Source organism: Haliaeetus leucocephalus, unplaced genomic scaffold, assembly GCF_000737465.1.
Source record: "Haliaeetus leucocephalus isolate CR32 unplaced genomic scaffold, Haliaeetus_leucocephalus-4.0 Scaffold555, whole genome shotgun sequence".
Classification (NCBI taxonomy): Eukaryota; Metazoa; Chordata; class Aves; order Accipitriformes; family Accipitridae; genus Haliaeetus; species Haliaeetus leucocephalus.
In genome coordinates, this window is record NW_010972991.1 from 3101812 (window position 1) to 3122064 (window position 20253).

Genomic DNA, 20253 nt, shown 5'->3' on the forward strand with positions numbered 1-20253 from the left:
GCTGTTGTGGTTGGGCCATGCTGCAGACGTGCTGGACGTGTTGGCTGCTTGGCAGATGTGTATGGGCTTGGTAGGGGCAACGTGGTGGGCCTCTTCCCAGCCTGCTATTTTATTTCATTTTTTATTTCAGGAATCTCAATGCTTCTGAGATCTTTACTCTTCTGCCTACTTTGTTTGACATTCCCCACAAAAGGACTTCCTGACAAACAAATGGCCAGTACGGTTGCATATGCCTTGTTCCCTTAGGAAACCAGGCTAGAAACAGAAACATCTTGGGTGCGTTGGGCAAGATCTGTGGTTTCCAGGCATTCACTTCACTAAAAACTGACACATACTGGAGCTGCTGGTTATGCATTAGCTTACAATAGCTTCTTTTATCTCGCAATGAAAGCTGTGTGTTTCTGCCACTGCAGCGTTTGATTACGGTGGTTACAGCATTAGCTAATTGCGAAGCAAAGCAAGCCTATTAAATGCCACAGTTTTGGGTATGTCTTCTGATCCTGTTTGCTTATTTCCTTATGTGTACATGTAAGACAGAGAAAGGCTGATTATACATATAAGCACACATTATATATGCACTCCATTTTATGCACCATGGACTGTACCATAGGAATATGTATATGTAAATATACATATATATATTCATGGACATGTTCATAGATGGTTTTATATATAATACTATATACATTATATAAATGCACGCATATAATGTTTTATATATGTATAGACATACATATATGCGTGTACACATTTGTATATATGCATTTACATATATGTGTGTGTATATATATACACACACAAACATATATGGTATTTTAAGATGGGTAAGAACACAGGATTCTAAGTCACATTTAAGGGATCTGATTGAGAAAGAGGTCCTAGTATGGCTTCCCTACCAAGCACCTCAATACAAACCATTTTGCCTTTTGGAAAACTTTGTCAACTTCTTGGCCAAGGCCTCTTTTTCATATGTTCCCATGGACCTTTTTTTACCAAGTGGTGGAGTTTAAAATGTAAGATGCTCAGTCTTGCAAGTGCTGAGCTCTTATTTGGGTGGAGGTGAATAGGTCAGATGTGACCTCTCTTGTCACATCATCCAGGCGAAAGGCAGTCATGAGGCTAGATCTTGCAAAGTGCTGGTCTCCTCATGTTCCTTATCACCAGAGGAACAGATAGGAGAGGCGCTTTGCACCTGCACTGGAACATGCAGACAGGGACCACCCTTCTTTTCTGCCACTGGCAATTTCCTGGAAGCTTCAAAAAAGAAATAGTAAAAGCCTTGAGTTAAGGAATGACCTAGCTCTATGAAAAATTTATGGGCCAAATCCTTGTATCCAAACAAAGATGCTATTGAAGTTAACAGCTTTTGAAGATATACAGCATTTTTCCTAGATGTTTTTACATAGGGATTGCATTATTTTCAGCCTGCTCAAAAGAAGCTTTAATTTATCAAAGCCCGAAAGTTTTATGTCTCCCAGGAACTAATCTAGCTTCCTCTGGGTTTTCAAGATGAAGACAGACAACTTGCCAACTGAAACTAAAGCAAAATAAGTGACTGATTTAAAACAGTTGCCTTATCCAAAGTTCAGCCCTGTACTGGTCCAAACTCCAAACCATGTCCCACTCAGCAGTTCTGCTGTGCAACCAGGATTTTGAAAGCAGAACTACAGTTCCTCATGCAGAAACACCCTTCTACTCTCCCAAGTGAAGCAACAGCAAACGTGCCATGGTGCATGGTTGCTGTTCTAACAATTTATTGGAGAAAAAACTGGCTCCATCATCCTTTAGTGATGATAAATTTATTGCCTGGAAAGGTAATGACAGTTTTTTTCTTCTCTTAGCTGACATTTGCATGTGAAAACACTTCTGCAGAAAATGTTTACATTGATGTTTACTCTAAGTGGCAGCCCAGTTGCAACTAATGCACCAGAAGCTACGCCAAGGGTTGTGCTCTCCTTTTGCATCCACTCATCCACAGAGCTGATGGGAAGCCTAACACCCATTTTCTCATTTAGCATGTGTCTCCTTTCCTCTAAAAAGGAGCAAAACGAAGGTATGTGTCGCTGGCAAGGTGGCAGTGGGAAGCAGGACGTGTTTGCTGGCAACACCACAGGGAGGAGGAGGTGGTGGTCCCCAGGCACAGACCACACCATTTCTCTGTGAATAAAAGGGCACATGAGGTATTGTCCTTCATCTCTTATCTGACTCTCTCTATTTCACCCTTCAGGTCTGCAGAGCTTGCCTAGGAGCAATACATAATCCACAGGTAAGGGGATCTATCCTGAAAATATGAGCTCTGGGGTGACCATTTTGGATTCAGAGCATTCAGGCTGTTCAAGATCAGAGCAGGTAAAGAAACTGTGAAAATGTCCCTGGCACAAGATACTCCAAGAGATCAAGGTGAGTCCAAGGAGAGCAGGACACAGAAGTTCTTTGACCCAGCCTAGTGCAGTCAGAGATGGACTTGTTGCACAGAGATTTCGGGAGAAACCTTCTTCTCCTTAGGCTTTTCCCATGAATTTCACCATGGGGTAGGATCTGATGGGGAATGACAGAGGGGGAGTTCTGGGACCAATCTTAGTGTGACAGAGACTAGAGTCTAGTCCTGAGGGTCAGCAGCATCAAAGACTGAAGTCAAATGTTGAAAATAAAACATATATGCCAATGCTAATTTTCCAGCTTAGACCACATTAATTAAGAAATGACAGTAAAGATGTCTGAATCTCATGTCTAAGCTACTGACAGCCATACTTTAGCTGTCATACTAGTGTGCTGGTTTTTTCATTTGGGCAATTAAACAGTTGTCCTAATAAATGACAATGCCAACAGGACTGTCATTTAAGTCCTGGAATCTGTGCATAGAGGAATTTCTGGCTGCCGTTAATGGATGGAGGTCTATTAGAGTTGAAAATCCTGCTTGTTCAAGGCCTCTCCAAAAAGAGTGTGGCAAAACAAGGACATTTAACATCCTAACTCAGGAAGAAACAAATTGTACATTGGCAGTGGATGAAGATTCTCCTTTTATTTTAAAACCTCTGTAAAATCAGAGCAATGGGTCAATTCTAGCATTCAGCCAATTTAATTAGCGATTTCAGAGTAATCGTGGTAATGAGCCAAGTCGGCAAAGATGTCATTGGGGTTCTTGCAGTTCAGGTTGCAAAAGCAAGCATTGATCCACATGATTTTCCAGGAAAACTCAGTTCCATCTGGGCACTGAAACCTCACTTCAATAGTCTTGGACTTGTAGGGTGTGCAGCACCTGTTGTCTGTGCAGACGCCACAGTATTTGGGTCGATATGGACTTTTGCTCACACATCCTGAGATGGTGTAGTTCATTGGTTCATTGGCCCTGTAGACAGCCAAGCACTTCTTCCCAGGCTAAATCAGAGAAGAACAGAAAAAGAGACAGGTTAATGTTCATTGCTGACACAGGTAGGACATACAAACCACCTTCTCAATATTTTGAAGCCGTTGTTAGGAAGCCTTTTACAGCCCTGATCTAGAGCGTGTGACAGATTTACACTTTTAGACATATGAACCCAAAAGCTGCAAGTAGGATACTTGCAAAATACAGTTCACAGCCATGACCAGCAGTGCACCATCGCTTTTCCACTAGCTGAGTCACAGGACTGTCTGAACTAGCAGCAAGCACGGCGGACTTGACTTGCCTTTCATTGCAAGGACCTTTTGGCTGGAACTAAAGCTCTCAGGGGAAGGTTTTCATACCGGCATGTGGAAGCACATGGAGGACATGTTTTTACCTCTCTGCAGCACAGTAAGTCCATGCAGAAGTGCAGCCCTCAGAGGCCTGCATGCTGCCAAACTAAGGCTGACCCCGTGTCCAGGCAAAGCTCAAGAGGTGTGCGAAGAAACAGTCCCCACCTTAATGTGCTTTGTTATATCCACCTCGCAGGGCCGCATGTTGCACAGGCGGCTTTCCTTCAGGAGCCGGCACTGGTCGTTGTCGTTGGAAATCCTGGTGGAGATGCCTAGCCCGCAGGTCTTTGAGCAGGGACTCCAGGGTGAGGTGTGAACGACGCAGTTCTTCTGCCAGGGTTCATCCTCTCCCTCGTATGCTGCAGAGACCAGATTAACTCCACATTATTCAGCTGGGGCAGCTTTCCATATTAAACACCCCCTTCCGAGCTCATTACACATTCAGGCCACTAACCCAAATAATTAAATCACAGCGAAGTGGCTCAGCATTCCTGTGAACCTCCTCATCCCACCCCCTTTGCCGCTGACCTACTTGTGTCAGACCCTCCAGTGTTGCGAGCACTCGGGGCCAGGGCTCATTTCTTTATTCCCCTTTGCAGCCTCGCACAAGGGGGTCCTTGTTTGGGACCCCCAGGTGCTCCCACAATACAAACACTTAATTACAGAAGCCTGCGCCAGCCAGCGCAGAAAAGGGATGAGATCTGGTCTCACCATGAAGGTTTATTTCTTGAGCCCATTCAATTGATTCCCTGTAGCAGAAAGTGGTCGGCAGTCTTTGCTGAATGGCTGAGGGGCTTGGGAAGCAGCCACAGCCTTTCACTGGGAGGAAGAGCAGCCTGAATAGCTCTCAGGGAGCTCGGCAGCCACTTGAAGAAAGGGGGGGCTCTGTTTTGAAAGTAGCCGACAACCCCAGTTCAGGTTCCTTCACAGCCTCAGCCAAAGTCCCCACTGGTCTGCAACTCACAGTGCAGCCCACAGGCAAAACCGATAGAAACTCTGCTGCATTGAGCTTGCTCACTATTGTATTCATTATTATACTAATTATTAAATTAAATTTAATAAATGCTAGTCTCACTTCTATAAGACTTCTACTTATAAGAGAAAGTCAGGCAAGGAAAGCTGTGTTGTGCCCATTTTGGGACACAGGCCATGAAGACATAAGGCCAATTTCAGTAGTAGATGTTTTGAATTTGGACCTACCTCACAGTTCAAAGGTATTGGGGACAGAAGTGAGGGCTAAACTTGGGTGGGTTTAACCCACAAAATGGAGACTGAGGCTTTGTTTTGTGCAACAAAAATACAGACCAAGGATTGGGAAAAAAATCCCTTATCATCAAGGAGCCAAAATCCTGGTTTACAACAAGCATTCTATGTCTCCTTGAGCTCTGTTTTTGTGAGGTAGTCTAAAATATGGAGCTGATGTGCCTAACATCACTACATTGCGTCATGGGCTGTTATGAGGATAAATTTAAGACATATGGCAATGTGAGCCCACCTTAAGCATTTGGGACCATATTTGAGGCAAATGGGACCACCTCTGTGCAGTGGGCTGTATGATCCTTACTATGAATGTGAGCATGAGGAAAGAAGATACCTTATGTGATACATAAAATAGGTAGTTCAATAATGTCATCAGTCCAGAATTGCTGAAAAACTGTACTAACACAAAGACAATTTAGCCCAAATGGCAGTGAAACTTCCACAACAACTGTTTTCAAGGTGTTATGTAAATTTGGGACTACTAAGATACAGGAACTTTAAAATCATACTACTAAAGCAATATAACCCAGACAGAAAGCCTCAGTCCCAAATTAAACTGAGACTCTTCTGTTTTCCAGAGGGCCCAGACTGAAACATAAAAGGTGAAGTAATAAGGACTTGTTACATCTTCAAAGTGCCAGCAGATGTGTGCTTCAGAGGGGGCTTTGTCACACGAGCATGTTTGATGAATCTCATATTGCTGCTAAGGAGTTCGAGCACACCACTGGAGTTTGCATGATCTGTCCTTCACTATGTGCTGTATAAGAGTCTCTGTGCTTTGTTCACACAAAGACCAGATGTCTGGCAGTACAAGCTGATACTTTGGTTGTAGACTCTGACTTCAATTGCCTGATGACAAAGGAGAGGTCCACCTCGCTCCCACCATACCTGCAGAAGAGATGTGGCGTGGAGACGTCTTCCTGATTTTCTTGGAGTCATCACAAATCCACTGCTCGCAGCACTTCCCTGCCATCTTAATCAGCTTCGGGTTTGGGCACCAGACAAGGGGAGGACGTGAATTTGTGCACATGGGAATACAGCCCACAGCCCCGTTAATGCACGTGCAGTTGTATTTGCAGTTGGGCTGAAATGTGTCCCCATTGTTATACCTGACTCCATTGAGGACACATCCTACACCGACAATCTCTGAAAGGAAAGAAAAAGAGAGAAAGACACACAGAGCACCGTTAAAATAATGCTGGCAACAAACAGCGCTGATGCAGTTCTTTACCAAGCTGCTCCCTGGGCTAACGGAGCCAACGCGGAGACAGGGCAGTGCTGCGTGGCGACGTGTTCAGCATGGTGCTGAGCCAAATGTGGTCACACCGTCTAGGAAACTGTTGTCATTCTGAATCACAGCAAAAAAAAGAATCTTTTAATGCTTCATGGAAAAAAGAACTTAGAAAATAAAACAAGTTTTATCCACACCACAAATGCTCACTTAAAAAATCATTTCATGGCATGCTGGTACAAGTTATTCGCAGTAGGAGCAATCAAAGTAATTAAAACGGATATTGAGTGAAATTTGAGGTTTTCAGGGACATGTGAGAGGACTACATGGAGCTGCAAATATGACACAGCTCTTCACAACACCTGTACCCGTCTGAAGCAGAAGGGGGTGGACAGCCAAGGTAGCAAAGGAGCACCTAAAATGGCACTGGATTCCTATATTTAGGCAATTAGATCCCACGGAGTTTATCACAGAATAGCTTTCTTGGAAAATGAAGTAACATATTATAGAGCCATGGAAATCAGTATTTGATGTATATTTTTAAATAAAATCACAAAAAAAAATCAAGCTTTTTGATTGCCCATGAACAGGAATCCCATTGATTCAAAAAGAAGCAACTTTTGTCTTTCAAAGTTATGGACAGTTATTTGGAACCAATTTGCAGAAATCTTCTAATAGAAAATTCAAACTTCAGTTTCTTGTTTGGTCACATGGAGGCAGTGTGTACACACCGATCAGGTTGCTTAAGTTTTAAGTCTGGTCGGAAATGGAGCTGCAATGTGGCTGCTTTAAGGCCAACGCAAATTGAAATGCTGGATTAAAATTCTGCAAAGGCTTCCTATTTTTAGAATGGGCTGAATGAAAACATCAAATGCAAATCCTTTCTTCTGCACCAAGATGAGGGTTGTTGGAATTTGAAGCACAGATCCAGATCTCCAGTTCATGCTCAGCTCCGATTCTGATCATGCTTCAGCCTTTGTACTGAAGAGACATCACTCAGTGATGGAGCCAGAGTTGAGAAGTCAGTTAAACTTCTGAGTGTGCACACCCCAGATTATGACAGTTCAAGAAAATGCTGTATTTCCTGGTGTTTTGCTACCTGCATATCCCTCCTGGACTGTGTTAACTCAGCCTCCTGCAGGTCTCATATATCAAGAGGTTGATCATGAGAACATCCCCAAACACAGACAAAGAGGATCTTGAATGCCTTCATGCAGAACCTTGCTGAGTCTCCATCTAAATTAGGCGGTTTGGGAGCACATCCCTGTTCCTGGCCCCACGTGCACAATACTGGTGTCCCCACCTGGGCACATGCTCAGCACCCTGCTGCCTCTGCTTCAGTGCAGAGAAAAGCCAACAACAAAAGGAGACCTGTAGTGCCTCCCAGCAGGCTGATGTCCAGGTGACCAGATCCTGGGACACACCTCAGCACGCCAGTCCAGATACAGCCTGAATTTCCCACAGTTTCAGTCCATTCCCTTTCCCAACACCAGTTCCTAGCTCTTTCAAGATCTTTATTTTCCACAAATTTTATTGTTTCTGTAGTCCTGCATGCACTGGATTCTCTAGACCTAGCTTTTGGCATCCAGCTGCAAAGCGAATTCCTCACAGCCATTAGTCCCCAACACCCAGCACAGGAGTCCCGCTCTTGCCTTCGCTCACCCTGCGGTCAGGGCAGCAGTTTGTGCACTCAGAGTGCAGTGATGTGGCCTATATATGACCCAGTGCATGAGAAAGAACATGTCAGCAGAACCCATCATGTGCATCTACCTGGACGATGAAAGCAAGGGGAAGACCACAACTTTCTACGGTAGCCAGAGACAAGCCACTTCACTTCCCAACCATGCAAAGACCTACTACTCATGCCCCTCAGCTGTGCACACCACAATGCCCCTCACCATATAACCATAAGTGTCACATACTAGGGAATATATTGTCATGGCAGTAGGGATGTGAAAATGCAGATTGGGAATCATTCCAGACCTCACTGGGGAAGCTGGGGATCAATCTTCCTACATCACTGTGCTGTGACCACAGGTATACTGATTGCCTGTGATGTACGGGAGGACGACAAAACCCCAGAAATATCCAACTAAGAAAGTAAGCATTTAAATAAATAAACGAAGCAATGTGAATATCTTTAGAGAAGCCTAGGAAGGCTGAGATAGCTTTGAGACAACATCCAGCCTGTTTTCCTCTCCAAATTCATGGCCAGCTGTAACGATCTCATTCTTGACAGATGTTTGTCTAACCTGTTCTTAAAGACCTCCCATGAATGCTCCACACACACTCCAGACAATACACTTGAATGATCTCATATCCTCTTTTCCTAACCTTGGATCTTTTCTAATCTTGAAAATCACTGTTTAAGCTTACAGCTCCTTTTGCTACAGTTATTTTGCCCATATCCTACAAAAATCTGGTTAGACTGCACTTTTTGCATGCTTGGTTTTTGTGGCTGATCTAATGCAAAGCCAATTTTATTTCTTACTACACTTGCCATCCTGCTGAGGAACAGCAACCCCCAGTATCATTTCTGTGAGGAACTGCCAGCTACCCTGAACCTCTTTACTCATCAGACTTGCCCCCTGTGAAACTTCTGCTGATTTTCTAAGTTTACTGAAGCCCACTGTTTGCAATCTTTTGTCCTTCCTGTAGATCAGTTATTCTATCTATTCATTTCACAATCGGCTCTCCTCCAGGTTTCCTTCCACCTTTACTTTTTCTGTTAGTACCTCATTCATGGTTATATTCCAGCCTAGAAGATCCTCCCTCTAAATGTCTTCTTCCTGTTTATGAATCTGAAGCCATAAACAATATGCTATAACATGCTAAACAGTCAGCATCCTTTCTGATCAGCTATCTGTGTGGCTGTACCCATGATCCTTTTTCTTTTAACCATTCCCAGAGTAACAATTTTCAATCATTTATGAGCAGATCAGATTCACCCTTGTTCTGATGTGGTGATACATTTCTTTCCCCCTCTCTGGGCTGAGCTACGATCTCAGAACAAGTGAATATATCCTTGACACACATAACACTACATCATTTCTTTTTCCTCTCCTTCTTGAATAAAAACATTCCAGTCCCATGAATTATCCCACCAAGAGTTTGTTATGACAGGCAGGAAGAAATCCTTCTGCTTCATGGCAGCCAACGTGACTGAAACCATTGTAAGATTAAGGCTCAGACCTCAATTTGTCACTGAGAAACATTGCTAGGAGATGACTCATCCCTGACCCTCTTGACAGGATACCACATGCTATCCTTCCTAGGGATCCGTTGTTGGGAATAAGCCAAAAACATCTCCTTAATGTCACAGTTTTCATGTAGACGCCCATATTGCCTGTCTCTAATGCCAGGTGCACACCTACCCTTCCTTCATCCCCACCCCACTACAGCACCTCCTCCTGTTACGGGGAATACAGAATCATCTACTTGCAAATCTGAAGAACTTCAAATGCTTGTTGCTCCTTGCTCTTGGCTGCAGCCAACTCAAAGAGCAAGAATTCAGATGTCATTTCTCAGCCAGCCAACTGCCCTGAGAATGAAGACCGCTATAAGGAAATGAATGATGGATGGAGGAGCTGATGAGCGCACAGCCTGGTATCTCATGAGAGAAATCTCAACCATTGCTTAGACTGAGGGGAGCTGCCAATGTTATCTAAGTCAAAAATATATGTACATCACTTACGTGCACATACTCCTATTTCGTACCTAGGTCTGTCTCCACTGTAGTCACAGTACAAGCCCCTGTGGAAATCACAGGTGTCGGCCTCAGTGCAACTTTCTCCACGCTGCTTGGCACACATCTTGCAGCAGTCGCAGCCGTCTGTGACCAGGCTGACGCCTACCGAGCACCGAGGTGGGGACTTCGGACACTCGCATGGCCACTTACAGTACTGAGTCCGCGTGTAGGCCTCTGTCGCGGCAGGGACGGTGGGGGTCATGGTGGTGGAGGTCTGGGCAATGGCCTACAAACAAAGAAACACAGCTTGGAGAGCGTTCCAGAGTAAAGGGGGCCATGAACCCTGTGGTGATTAGTCCTCAATCAAAATCCCCTCAGGTCTAGAGAGACTGCAAGGAAACCAAAGAATAAATGTCAAAAAGCCATGGGAAGGGAGCAGTCACTGCTCTCTCATAAACCCCTTCAGATACTAGCTGAGGGAAAATGCTCTACAGCTTGGACTAGCATCCAAACTCCATAGACTCAGCCTTTTCCAGACCTCTCCTGTCTAAACAGAGGTCTCTCTCCATGTACGAACATGTCAAAACCCCTCTGATACACGAGCAGAAGGTGTGATGTGGCCAGTCTGTGTCACCTTGTGGTGCTTGGCTCTGACAGAGGACTGTGTCACACCATAGCTGTTGTCCCTGTTGATTGAAAGATGGCTCTAGGGCCCCTTGGCTACTCGAAGGCTTCCTCACGTAGCAGTCACTGCCCTTCAGGTCACCAAACAAGATAAAGGTCATCGTGTTGCAGTGTGAAAGCACGTGGCCCTGTTTGGCCTCATCTTCCTCAGGCTTATCCATATTTGTGTGGGTCTTGCAACTAAAATACGGGATCCCATAAATCCACGAGGGGACCAAGAGCAGGCCTGTAAGCTCTCCACCCTCACAGACACTCAGTCATGGACCTCCATGTTGTGAGGATGATCTGAAACCCACAGCCCTAGCACTCAATCATGGACCTCCTGAGGATGCCTTGGCCATTTTGTCTCTTCTTGCAATACCGTTAATACCACAACAACTGCCCCTTTACAATGTCCTAGCCCTTTGACTTGAATAGAGATATGGTTAGAGAAAGGAAAAGATAATCTCTGAAACCAAAGTCTGGCTAACTGGCTATGAATGTTGTGATGCACAAGTTCACCCACCTCTGAAAAATGTTTTGCTTGTCTCCATCCCCATAACACAACACACAGCTCCCTGACAGAATCCCAGTCCTAAGCATTGAAGCTACACTATGGCTATAACATTTTAAAAGAATTAAAAATATAATAATTAAAAATAAATACATATTAAAAAAAGTCATGTATTTCCTCTAAGCACTCTAAGCACCACCCTTATCCATCCTTCACAGTGTCCGGACTACCATATTCAGCAGAAATGCTCTCTGTGAGTCCTAAAGTAGTCATGAGGCTCTTAGGTTTGTCTGTGATGGGATCTTCCAGGTCTCACACTGCAGTTCCCATGATGTTGCCTTGGCCCACACAGTCAAACAACTGGGATATTTCTCCAGTAATTTTCCACCTACGCCTTTTGGCACATGCTTTTGTCCTACGTGGAGTCACTGTGGGCTCTATAAGTCACATGAGTGTAAGTGAAGCTTCATAATGTTAGTGTTTCTCCCATTAGCTGTGCACAAATATTTGCCAGCATGCTGAGCAAGGAAGGAAAACTTTTATGGGGAGGATACTGCCAAGTTTCCATTTCCTAATCTCCATTTCCTTGGCAAATAAGAAAAAAAAATAAATGCTGCAAGTTAATTCAAAATCTGATAATCAGATAAAAAAATCTGACCAAGGTAAATCAAGGTAGAAAAGGGATCTCATGTAACGCAGTGATGCTATTCCAGTAGATGCATTCAGGTCAATAAGATTGAGAGAATGGAGTGCTGAGATACCTTAGCTCATAGCAAAACCCACAGAGGGCGGAGGTTCATTGGCTTCTGCACTCAGCAAACTCTGGATGACATTTAACAAGCACCAGCCATGTTTGTGCTTGTGGTGCAGGAAGGGTGCAAATCAGCCCAGTGACAAAGGAAAGATGTGCCTTTTCCACCAGGATCACTGCACAGAAAACCTGAGCTGCACATGGGGGTCAAGCAGGGCACAGTAGCGCAGGCACAGAAACAAATGGGGTTATTTACAGGCTACCAACAGCAGCCAGAACATGACCCTGCTCAGGCACAGGTCCAGAAACCATTTCTGGTGACAAGATGTGAGGGCTGCAAAGAATAAGCGTGTAACCCTATAAAGTTCAGACAAGGAAAATCAAGGTTTAGAAATTATTAAGGCAATCCATCCATTCCTGGCTACCTTGTACTGTACTATACATTCCCCAGTGTTTTGTCCTCTTTTTACAGTTTCACATGTCTCAAACAAAAGGCTTCCCACCACCTCTCCATGAAGAAAATGCCACAACCCAAGGCTTTGTGGGGAAAAGCATTCCCCAGAATTGTGATCCCAAAGCCGGTGAGCTATCCATCAGGATATGTCTGCAAAGCACTTTTACTGCCTTCTATGTTTTCCTTGTTAGCAGACTCAAATTTTACTAAAGTACATTTCTAAACCTGCTACTGCTGTATCTGAAGGTGTATTTGAGTATCTTAGTAATTAGTTACCCTGTATTTAGAACACTAAATTGTTAACACATTGCTAATCACTGTCAAATAGGCGATGTGTTTGCTCTGGGCATAATTCCCAATTCCATCAAGGCCCCCTTTACAAACAGTTGGCCTCAAAGTTGGCTTAAAATCACCTTTAAACTCCTGTTTAAACTAAAACATACCAATATAATTTACTCCCACTTTAAGGCTCCTTGATACTGCCAAAGTTCTTAAAAGAGGAGCATTCAGATCAATGAAAAGCCCTGGCCTTTTATTAGTAGTATTTTTCATTCCACTCACAATAATTTGAGTAGGTGCAATAATCTGTCACTTGAGAAGATAGGCCTCTTCAAGTGCAATAAACTTATTTACTTTGTTGCTGATGATTAAAAAAGTGCTTAATAATCAAATCTAGATACACAGACAAAAGTCACACAGTTATTTAAAGAGCCCATTGCCATGGCCCAACCCTGTAAGTAAATCCCTTCACAGACCCTTGTTGCTATTGTCAACATGAGCAAGCAAACAGCTTCTACCCTGTGTAGATAGGAAAGTGTCTGTGAATCAACACACATAGCAAAGAGGAACCAATAAGCCCTGGTAGTCCTACAGTTTTAGTTAATATGTGAAGGACTGAGGCTGAATTCTTGTAAAGGACTGGGTAGCTGGGAGCCATTTGGTGGCTTGTGATAGACAGGAATTTAGACTAAATTATTTAACAGCCCTTCCTCTAGGTCTAAAGCCTGAGCTGGCCAAGGAAGCTTTTGAAGTGTCTTCATAGCGACTAGCTGTTGTAGTTCTTGGACGTGCCAGCTAAAATGTCCAGTGGTATGGCTGAGTAAGCCATAGGGAGGACACTTAGTGTAAGCATCTGCAAATAATCAGTGTGGACAGGCATCAAAATACTATGACTCCTGTATTTTGCAGAAAGCGAAGGCATGGAGAGATGGAAGCAGCTGCATGTCCTAGGCTCCATCGCCACCCAATGAAAACCCAACCTCTGGAAATTGTTGTCCACTGGACACTAGAACAAGTGTACAACCTATATGGCTTCCAGCCTCTCCTCCTTGACCCTCCTAAGTCCCTCCGAGCTTTGCTATGGGAAAAACCATCCTGTAGATTTCTAAAATCCTTGGCTTTTCCTTTTCCATGGTCAGCTGTCATCATGGGAAGATCTAAATCCCTTTGGAAAAGTCATTCAGCCCTACTACTTCAATGTTCCAGAACATTTTGGGATATAGACACTTTCTTATTAATAGGTATGATGGTTAAGACATCATGAACACTGCTTTATAAATACCACAATAAAACCAACTTTTTCTACAGGTGCTATCAACAGGAAATCACAGTGTAATGGCCTTTATCAATGGCCACCCTTAACTAGAAACAAACAAACAAAAAAACACCCTCATGTAAGTTAAGGTTTCAGGACTCGTCTTTAGGGTCAATATAATGTATAGGAAGACAACAATTACATAAGAAATCCAAAATAAGAGTGAAGAGAAACTTAACACCAAAAATCATTGTGGTGGGGATTTGACAAGTTTATTTTAAAATGTCAGAAAGATAAAAGAATGTGCCTGCTAGGAAATGAATTTTTCCAGGTACTGGTAATTAACTTGTATTGTATAATTACTCTTCAGTCTTGGAGTCTGCAGCTTTACCTTGGATGCTAAGGAGAAAATATTCCACCACAAGTTATTAATGAGCTCTAATTTTGCTGCTTTTGGAGGTACAAGCCCATTCTCATTAAAATAAGACGAAGCCCTTCTCACCCTCCCATGGCTGATAACTCTCTATTAAAGTTGCTCCTGATTTAGGCTTGGCAAGCTCCAAAATGACTTTCTTTTTGCATCTGCAGAGAATAGTATTTCACTAGCAACAATTTCCAGTTAATTTCTGTGTTCACATTCAAGAGGAAAGAAGGAGAAAATAAAAAATGACTCACCACCTGCCATGGCCACAAACTCAATATTTTTAATAGCCATGAGTTTTACTATCCAAGTCTTAAAGATACAAAATGGATAGCAGCATTTTAGCAGCATGTTCTACCTACTGGCAAAGTATATTTTCAATTTGTTGGAAAATACTGTAATTGCATGTTTGTTTTAGTTTTGAAACTGGAAAGACCAAGCTACAGTGTTGAAATTAGTGTATACAGTCCAAATTGTAAACCAGTCAGATATATAGCAGAACTTTTACATAACCCATGAGGAAACCTCCAGCTTTGCTTTTAAGCAGCAAAGCCCTAGATGCATCGCAATATGTTCTTTTCCTTCCAGTTTTACAGGTGCTTAAAAATATATTCATGTGTATTGACTTCACTGTTTCAGTGCTGTAGGATCTTACTCTTAAAGCCTTTTTCTTTCAAGTATTTTTCTCATCACAATGAACTGGGTAAAGGTAGGGAGAAGCTATCCATGTTCTTCCCCTCCAGTTTACTGATGCGAAAAAGTCCAGAAAGGACGGTGACTTCCAAATTCAGTTCCTCTGGCTATTGGCAGAGCTGGGGAAATGGTTATGAGAAGTTGGCAGATAGAGGTCTGCTCAAACCATAGCACCTTATCACCTCCTGCTGTTTTCTCCTTGGTGGTAATTTGCTCTAAAAGAAGGGCTTTGGAGCTCACTCTTAGCTGCACAAGCTGTGTTTTGCAGGGCACATGCCATTGGGTGGACTCCTTTTAATTTCCCACAGTAGACCACGTTAAAGGAATATTTTTAACCTACATTTCTGATACTGCATTTCTGAGCAAATGCCAGATGTCACTGATGGAGGGATACGACGTGATCTGGATTATCCCGTCCTCCATCTCTGAGACATTCACAGGAGAAAATGCTCAGTGAGGAATCTTTATTAAAATGTCCTCCTTACTACTATGTGATCAAATCAGCTGATTTGCAGACTGACCCAAACATCCTTACCGGTGGGAGTTCATGCACCAAGGCCTGACAGCATCAGCCTGTCACTGTTTAGAAATAACTCCAGATTTTGCAGTTTGGCTGTCCTAAACAGGGACACTGAAGTTAAAAACTCAACGTTAAGCGGATACCTAGGGATGCATCTTCCAGGAAAGGATTGTGCATTTGTACTCTCTCTCTGCCAGATGACACATCTGCTTTCTCCTGGTTCCACCTACTGGCTGAACTATTTAGACAGCACCAGCAGAAACGCCTGTAACGTGAACTCCAACACCATGTACCACCCTGGATGCACTCATTAACCAAAATGATTTTAAAAGGCACCCCAGGAGACTCACATCCACATTCACAGAGTTGCAAACATCCTAACACTAACCCGACATAGCACAGTTCCCAGGGGAACACAGCGTCTGGAACTTAAAAAAGAAGTAAAAATGAAAAGACAAAATGAAACATAAATAACCTATTAAATAAAGCCACATAACCTTCCATCCCTCAGTTCAATCTCTGGGCAAGATTTCCATTGCTTAGAGATTGCTTAGTTTCATCCCAGAACAGACAGAGGTTAACAGCTCATAACGCATGTCAGAGAGATGGGCACAATAGCAATGAAAAATAGGAACTGTTTTACATCAGTGGGCTTAAAACAGGCCCTCAGGATAGAAGTTTGTTTCTTGATCTTGCTCAGCTGGAACTTCTGAGCTGAATATTGCTGAATATTTGCATTATTCTCACACCCAAAACAGATGGGTGAACAAAGAGCTAGTTCTTACAGCAAGATCAGCAATAATCGCAGTACCATCAGGACTTCCTCGCTGTTATACTCTTCCTACAAATCCCTAAGTCCCCATGAATGCTCATAAACTATCACAAGGTAATACTGGTGACAAGTGAGCTAGCATCAGGGCAGAGATATAAATCAGATTCTGCAGGACATGTAATGGTAAGGGGAAAATATGATTATTTGGGGCTCAGCTTCCCCAGTGTATGCATGAGCTTCTAGATAGCTCATTAAAATTGATTCCAGACATGAAATCTCCAGAATATATTGTAAAATAATAGACTCTGAACCCAGAAAATATAAGACAATTTTATAGATATCAAGTGCCAGCTGGATTTATTCTTGCTGTGTAGGCTGAGCAGAAAGGAAAGTTCTGCGCGAAGCATATTCAATAGCCTAACAAAATAAAATATCCACAGTGAGTCAACCATTAATATTTCTGTGGATCTATGAGTGATGAACAATCAACTTCCCATAACTTTATTTTGGGAAATGTGTCTGTGGGAAGAACGTAGGCAGATGTTTGGAATAGTCTTTTCTAACTTAGTTTAGACAATTGCAGAGTAAAGATTACATACATTCACCTCTTTGCCAAAATATTGCTTATACTGGCAAACTCAGTGTGGCCCCACATTTTCTTCACATTTTTCTATGGAGTATTCAGAGGGAAAGAACTTCCCTGTTAGAAAGCAACCTGATGTTTCATAAGTGTTGTCCCAGTAAGAGTAACACTCACTTAGGATAGGGTGACCTGAAGATGTTTGGACATCTTTAACAAATCGACACTGCTACCACAGACTCCACTAACTGGGACAGAAAACAGCATAGTTTCTGTGCTCTAAGAACATTTTAATATCTTGCACTGCACATGTTAGGTTTGTGCAGCTAATGAGGTCATCCAGTGAAACTAGCTTGAACTAGAATTTGAAAAGTAACAGGGAACATCTGGAGGAGCAATGAGAAAAGTCTCCAGAAGGGACAAGCAGACAGACTTCAATTTTAGGAAAGCGGAAAGTGCATTTGGACCATCCAAAGTCATAGGATTACAAACCATCCTAAAACTGTACAGAACAAGATGTTGACATATGAGCCACGAGCTGGGTAACAAAAACAGTATTACAGTTCCAGCTCCCAGACAAGAGCAGACTGCTTTGGCAGAGGTTTTACTTTGCAATTAGCTGTGTTCTGCATTTGCTTGTCTCTTATTTTTCAGTCATGGACTTGAAATCAAAAGGAAGATGCCGTCTGTCCTCTTACTCCCTTGGGGCCACTCTGTCCAAAGCTGGGCAAAAAAGTAAAGTAGTAAAATTAAGAAGCTCCACTTATTTTTTTTCCCATGGCAAGAATAGCACAGATTTTATGGCACTTTTCAAAATCATCTTGGTTTTCATTGTTTTTCTAATAAAAATAGAAATCTGCATTTTCAAGTATCAACAATTTTCTGTTCTAATGCAGAGCATTTTGACTTAAAACAACTTTTCATTTTAAAATTTCATTGTTATTTAAATTCTCAAACCTGAAACAGTTTTCTTGACCTAGTATCTTTACTTTTCTAGAGTTGCTGATGAACTGACAAAGTTATGCATCCCTATTTCCTTTAAATAGCAATTTTCCTTCCATGTCAATTTTCCACTGCTCTTTCCCCCTAGCTTTGCTTTTCCGAGTTGATCACTTTATTTTCCAACTGTCAAAGTGTCTTCCTCCTTGAAATCCATACGAAGGGCTAGTTACTTGCTCTCATTTTGCCAGCGTTTAATAGTTTGTTTAGATGGAATATGGAAAAGAATCTGGTCTTGGTGAGATTTCAGTAGATTAGTTCACTTCCTGGACTACAGTTTTGAACCCTCACTTTAAATGGGATATGAAGGAATTGGCAGTCCAGAGGATGGCAACCAAGATGGTCGGAGACCTAAAGGTCATGTCCCAGGACAAGATGCTGAGGGAGCTGGGCTTGGGTAGTCTGGCAAAGAGGTTAACAGGCGACCTAGTATCAGTCCACTCTTCTCAGTGGTAGCAGAGGGTATACTAATGGGCAGCAGCCACAAAATGTAGTTGGGGAGCTTTAGTCTGAACACCAGGAAGGCAACTTCTTCACTAGAAGAGCAGCGCAGCACTGGGACAGGTCACCCAGAGAGGCTCTGAATTCTCCATCCTCAGCTGTTGGATTAAAGACCTCCAGAGGGCACTGACGACCAGTGTTTCTGACAGTCTGTGGCTGCATACCTTGCCAAAACAACACGTGGAATATGCCTATAAACCCAAACGACCAACAAGATGTCTTCATTAGTTCAGTCCTGCGTTGTGCCACCTGAAGTCTGGTTCTGGCACAGAGAAATCAAAACTAGCCTTTCTGTGAAATGGTGCGTTTAATGCAGACAAAAGAATTCTATTTTGCAGGTCCGTCCCCTCTCATATCACGAGCACAGCCAAAAACGCTATTTGACAGATAATTATTATTTTATCTGGTAACAGGAAACCTAGCAGAAGTCCGGTTTTGCAGCTGGAAGATTTCAAGATAATAGAAAGAAAGAGAAGCTGCTGCTGCTGCTACTGCCACTTTAATGGTCCCTTTGGAACAAAAGGCATGCATGGATTCATCCAAAAAACCATAACTGCCATGTAATATAGTGTTGTATCATAATATCAAAGCCACCTCAAAACTCTCAATGAAAGATGAGCAGTAAGACTGCATTGCTACATCCCTGTGGTTAAGTAAAAAACAGATGGAGCCTACAACTTGTCTGAATAAACAGCAGCATTTCAAGGCAAAGAGTCCCAACATGAAAGGATATTTTTGTGCCAAGCATGGCATATTTTGGTAACTGTATCTTATAGTATTTTATGAGATCTGTTAGACAAAGAATGCAGATGGAAGACATACAGGTCAGCAGCATCCTTAGGGCCAACAGAAGATGCCAGATTTTTGCATACTCTAGGAGGACCTGAAGATAATTCAGAGGCTGACTACAGAACATTAGGACCCAGCTTGAAGTAATATATGTTTTCTTACTCTTTGCCAGGCAAAATCATGGCAAAAGTCTCTTGTAGCATCTGAAGTGAGTTAGTTCTGTGTATGCAGAGAGATCAATAAAGCAGCATTCGTACATTTGTAGCAAAGGCATCCAATCAATATCTGCCACAGCCTGTTCATCTGACCTGGGTATAGCCTGGCCATACTTAGGTGGGGAAAGAAGTTTTTCTTCACAGAATCATGGAATACAAATGTTCACCCAGAATCTGACTAGTGCCTGAAGCTGTTTCTAGAAAACCAAATCAGGAGACCACCAAAACCCAGAGTGGGAGGGGGTATCGTCAGATGGGATCTTACACTGAGCAGTGGAAAAGAATAATGGTAATACTGCAATTATAAGTATCAGCAACGCCAAACCCTATCCATGTGATTCCTGTGTTATGCTTGCAAGGGCAAGCCTTGTGCCTTGGTCTCCACCACTCTGCATGGCCCAGCTTAGCTCTACTGCACTTCAGCTCCATCTTCTCTCTTGCTTTCCACTACAGAGGCAGCCTGAGGGCATGGGGACAGCTTGTCTGCTTCAGCAGTGAGGATGTTGCAATCAAATGTGACCCCTTCTTTCTTTCTCCTGGACTGCGATACTTATTCCTCTTCCCAGCCAAGTGCCAAAGCAGAGCTGCAGTATATAGAGATCACAAATGATGAGAGGACATTAGAGGAGATCTTTTGGTCAAAAAAAGGAGGAATTATTACCAGGAAGGTAGGAAGAGGAAGAACCTGCAGGATTCACCACTGGATAAAATCTCCCTTGATCAAGATCAAGTCCCATTCAAACCAGACAGAATGGGAACAAGAGATTAAGTGAAGGCTGAGAGATGCAGAACCTCCCTCACAGCCTCCAGAAACCCCACTGACCCTTGTTCAAGATATATAATAATATTGCTATACTTGGAGGCCTTGTGACATTTTCACATCTGTATTGTGAAAAATTCAGCTGGTATCACCCACCATGAGATCCCCTGAGAAAAAACAGATTAACTTCC

The 20253-nt window shown here is 42.9% G+C and overlaps 1 protein-coding gene across 1 annotated transcript in view; it reads right to left on the bottom strand.

Annotated features, from left to right (window-relative positions):
* Window positions 1–3007: 3007 nt before the first annotated feature.
* Window positions 3008–20253, bottom strand: part of WISP1 (WNT1 inducible signaling pathway protein 1) — a 35589-nt gene continuing 18343 nt past the window's right edge. The window contains exons 2-5 of the mRNA XM_010576903.1: window positions 9903–10182; window positions 5866–6123; window positions 3883–4076; window positions 3008–3378 (exon numbers count right to left, since the gene is read on the bottom strand). Coding sequence (XP_010575205.1) covers window positions 3079–3378; window positions 3883–4076; window positions 5866–6123; window positions 9903–10182 — 1032 coding nt within the window. The 3' untranslated portion in view covers window positions 3008–3078. The remainder of the gene's footprint in view (window positions 3379–3882; window positions 4077–5865; window positions 6124–9902; window positions 10183–20253) is intronic.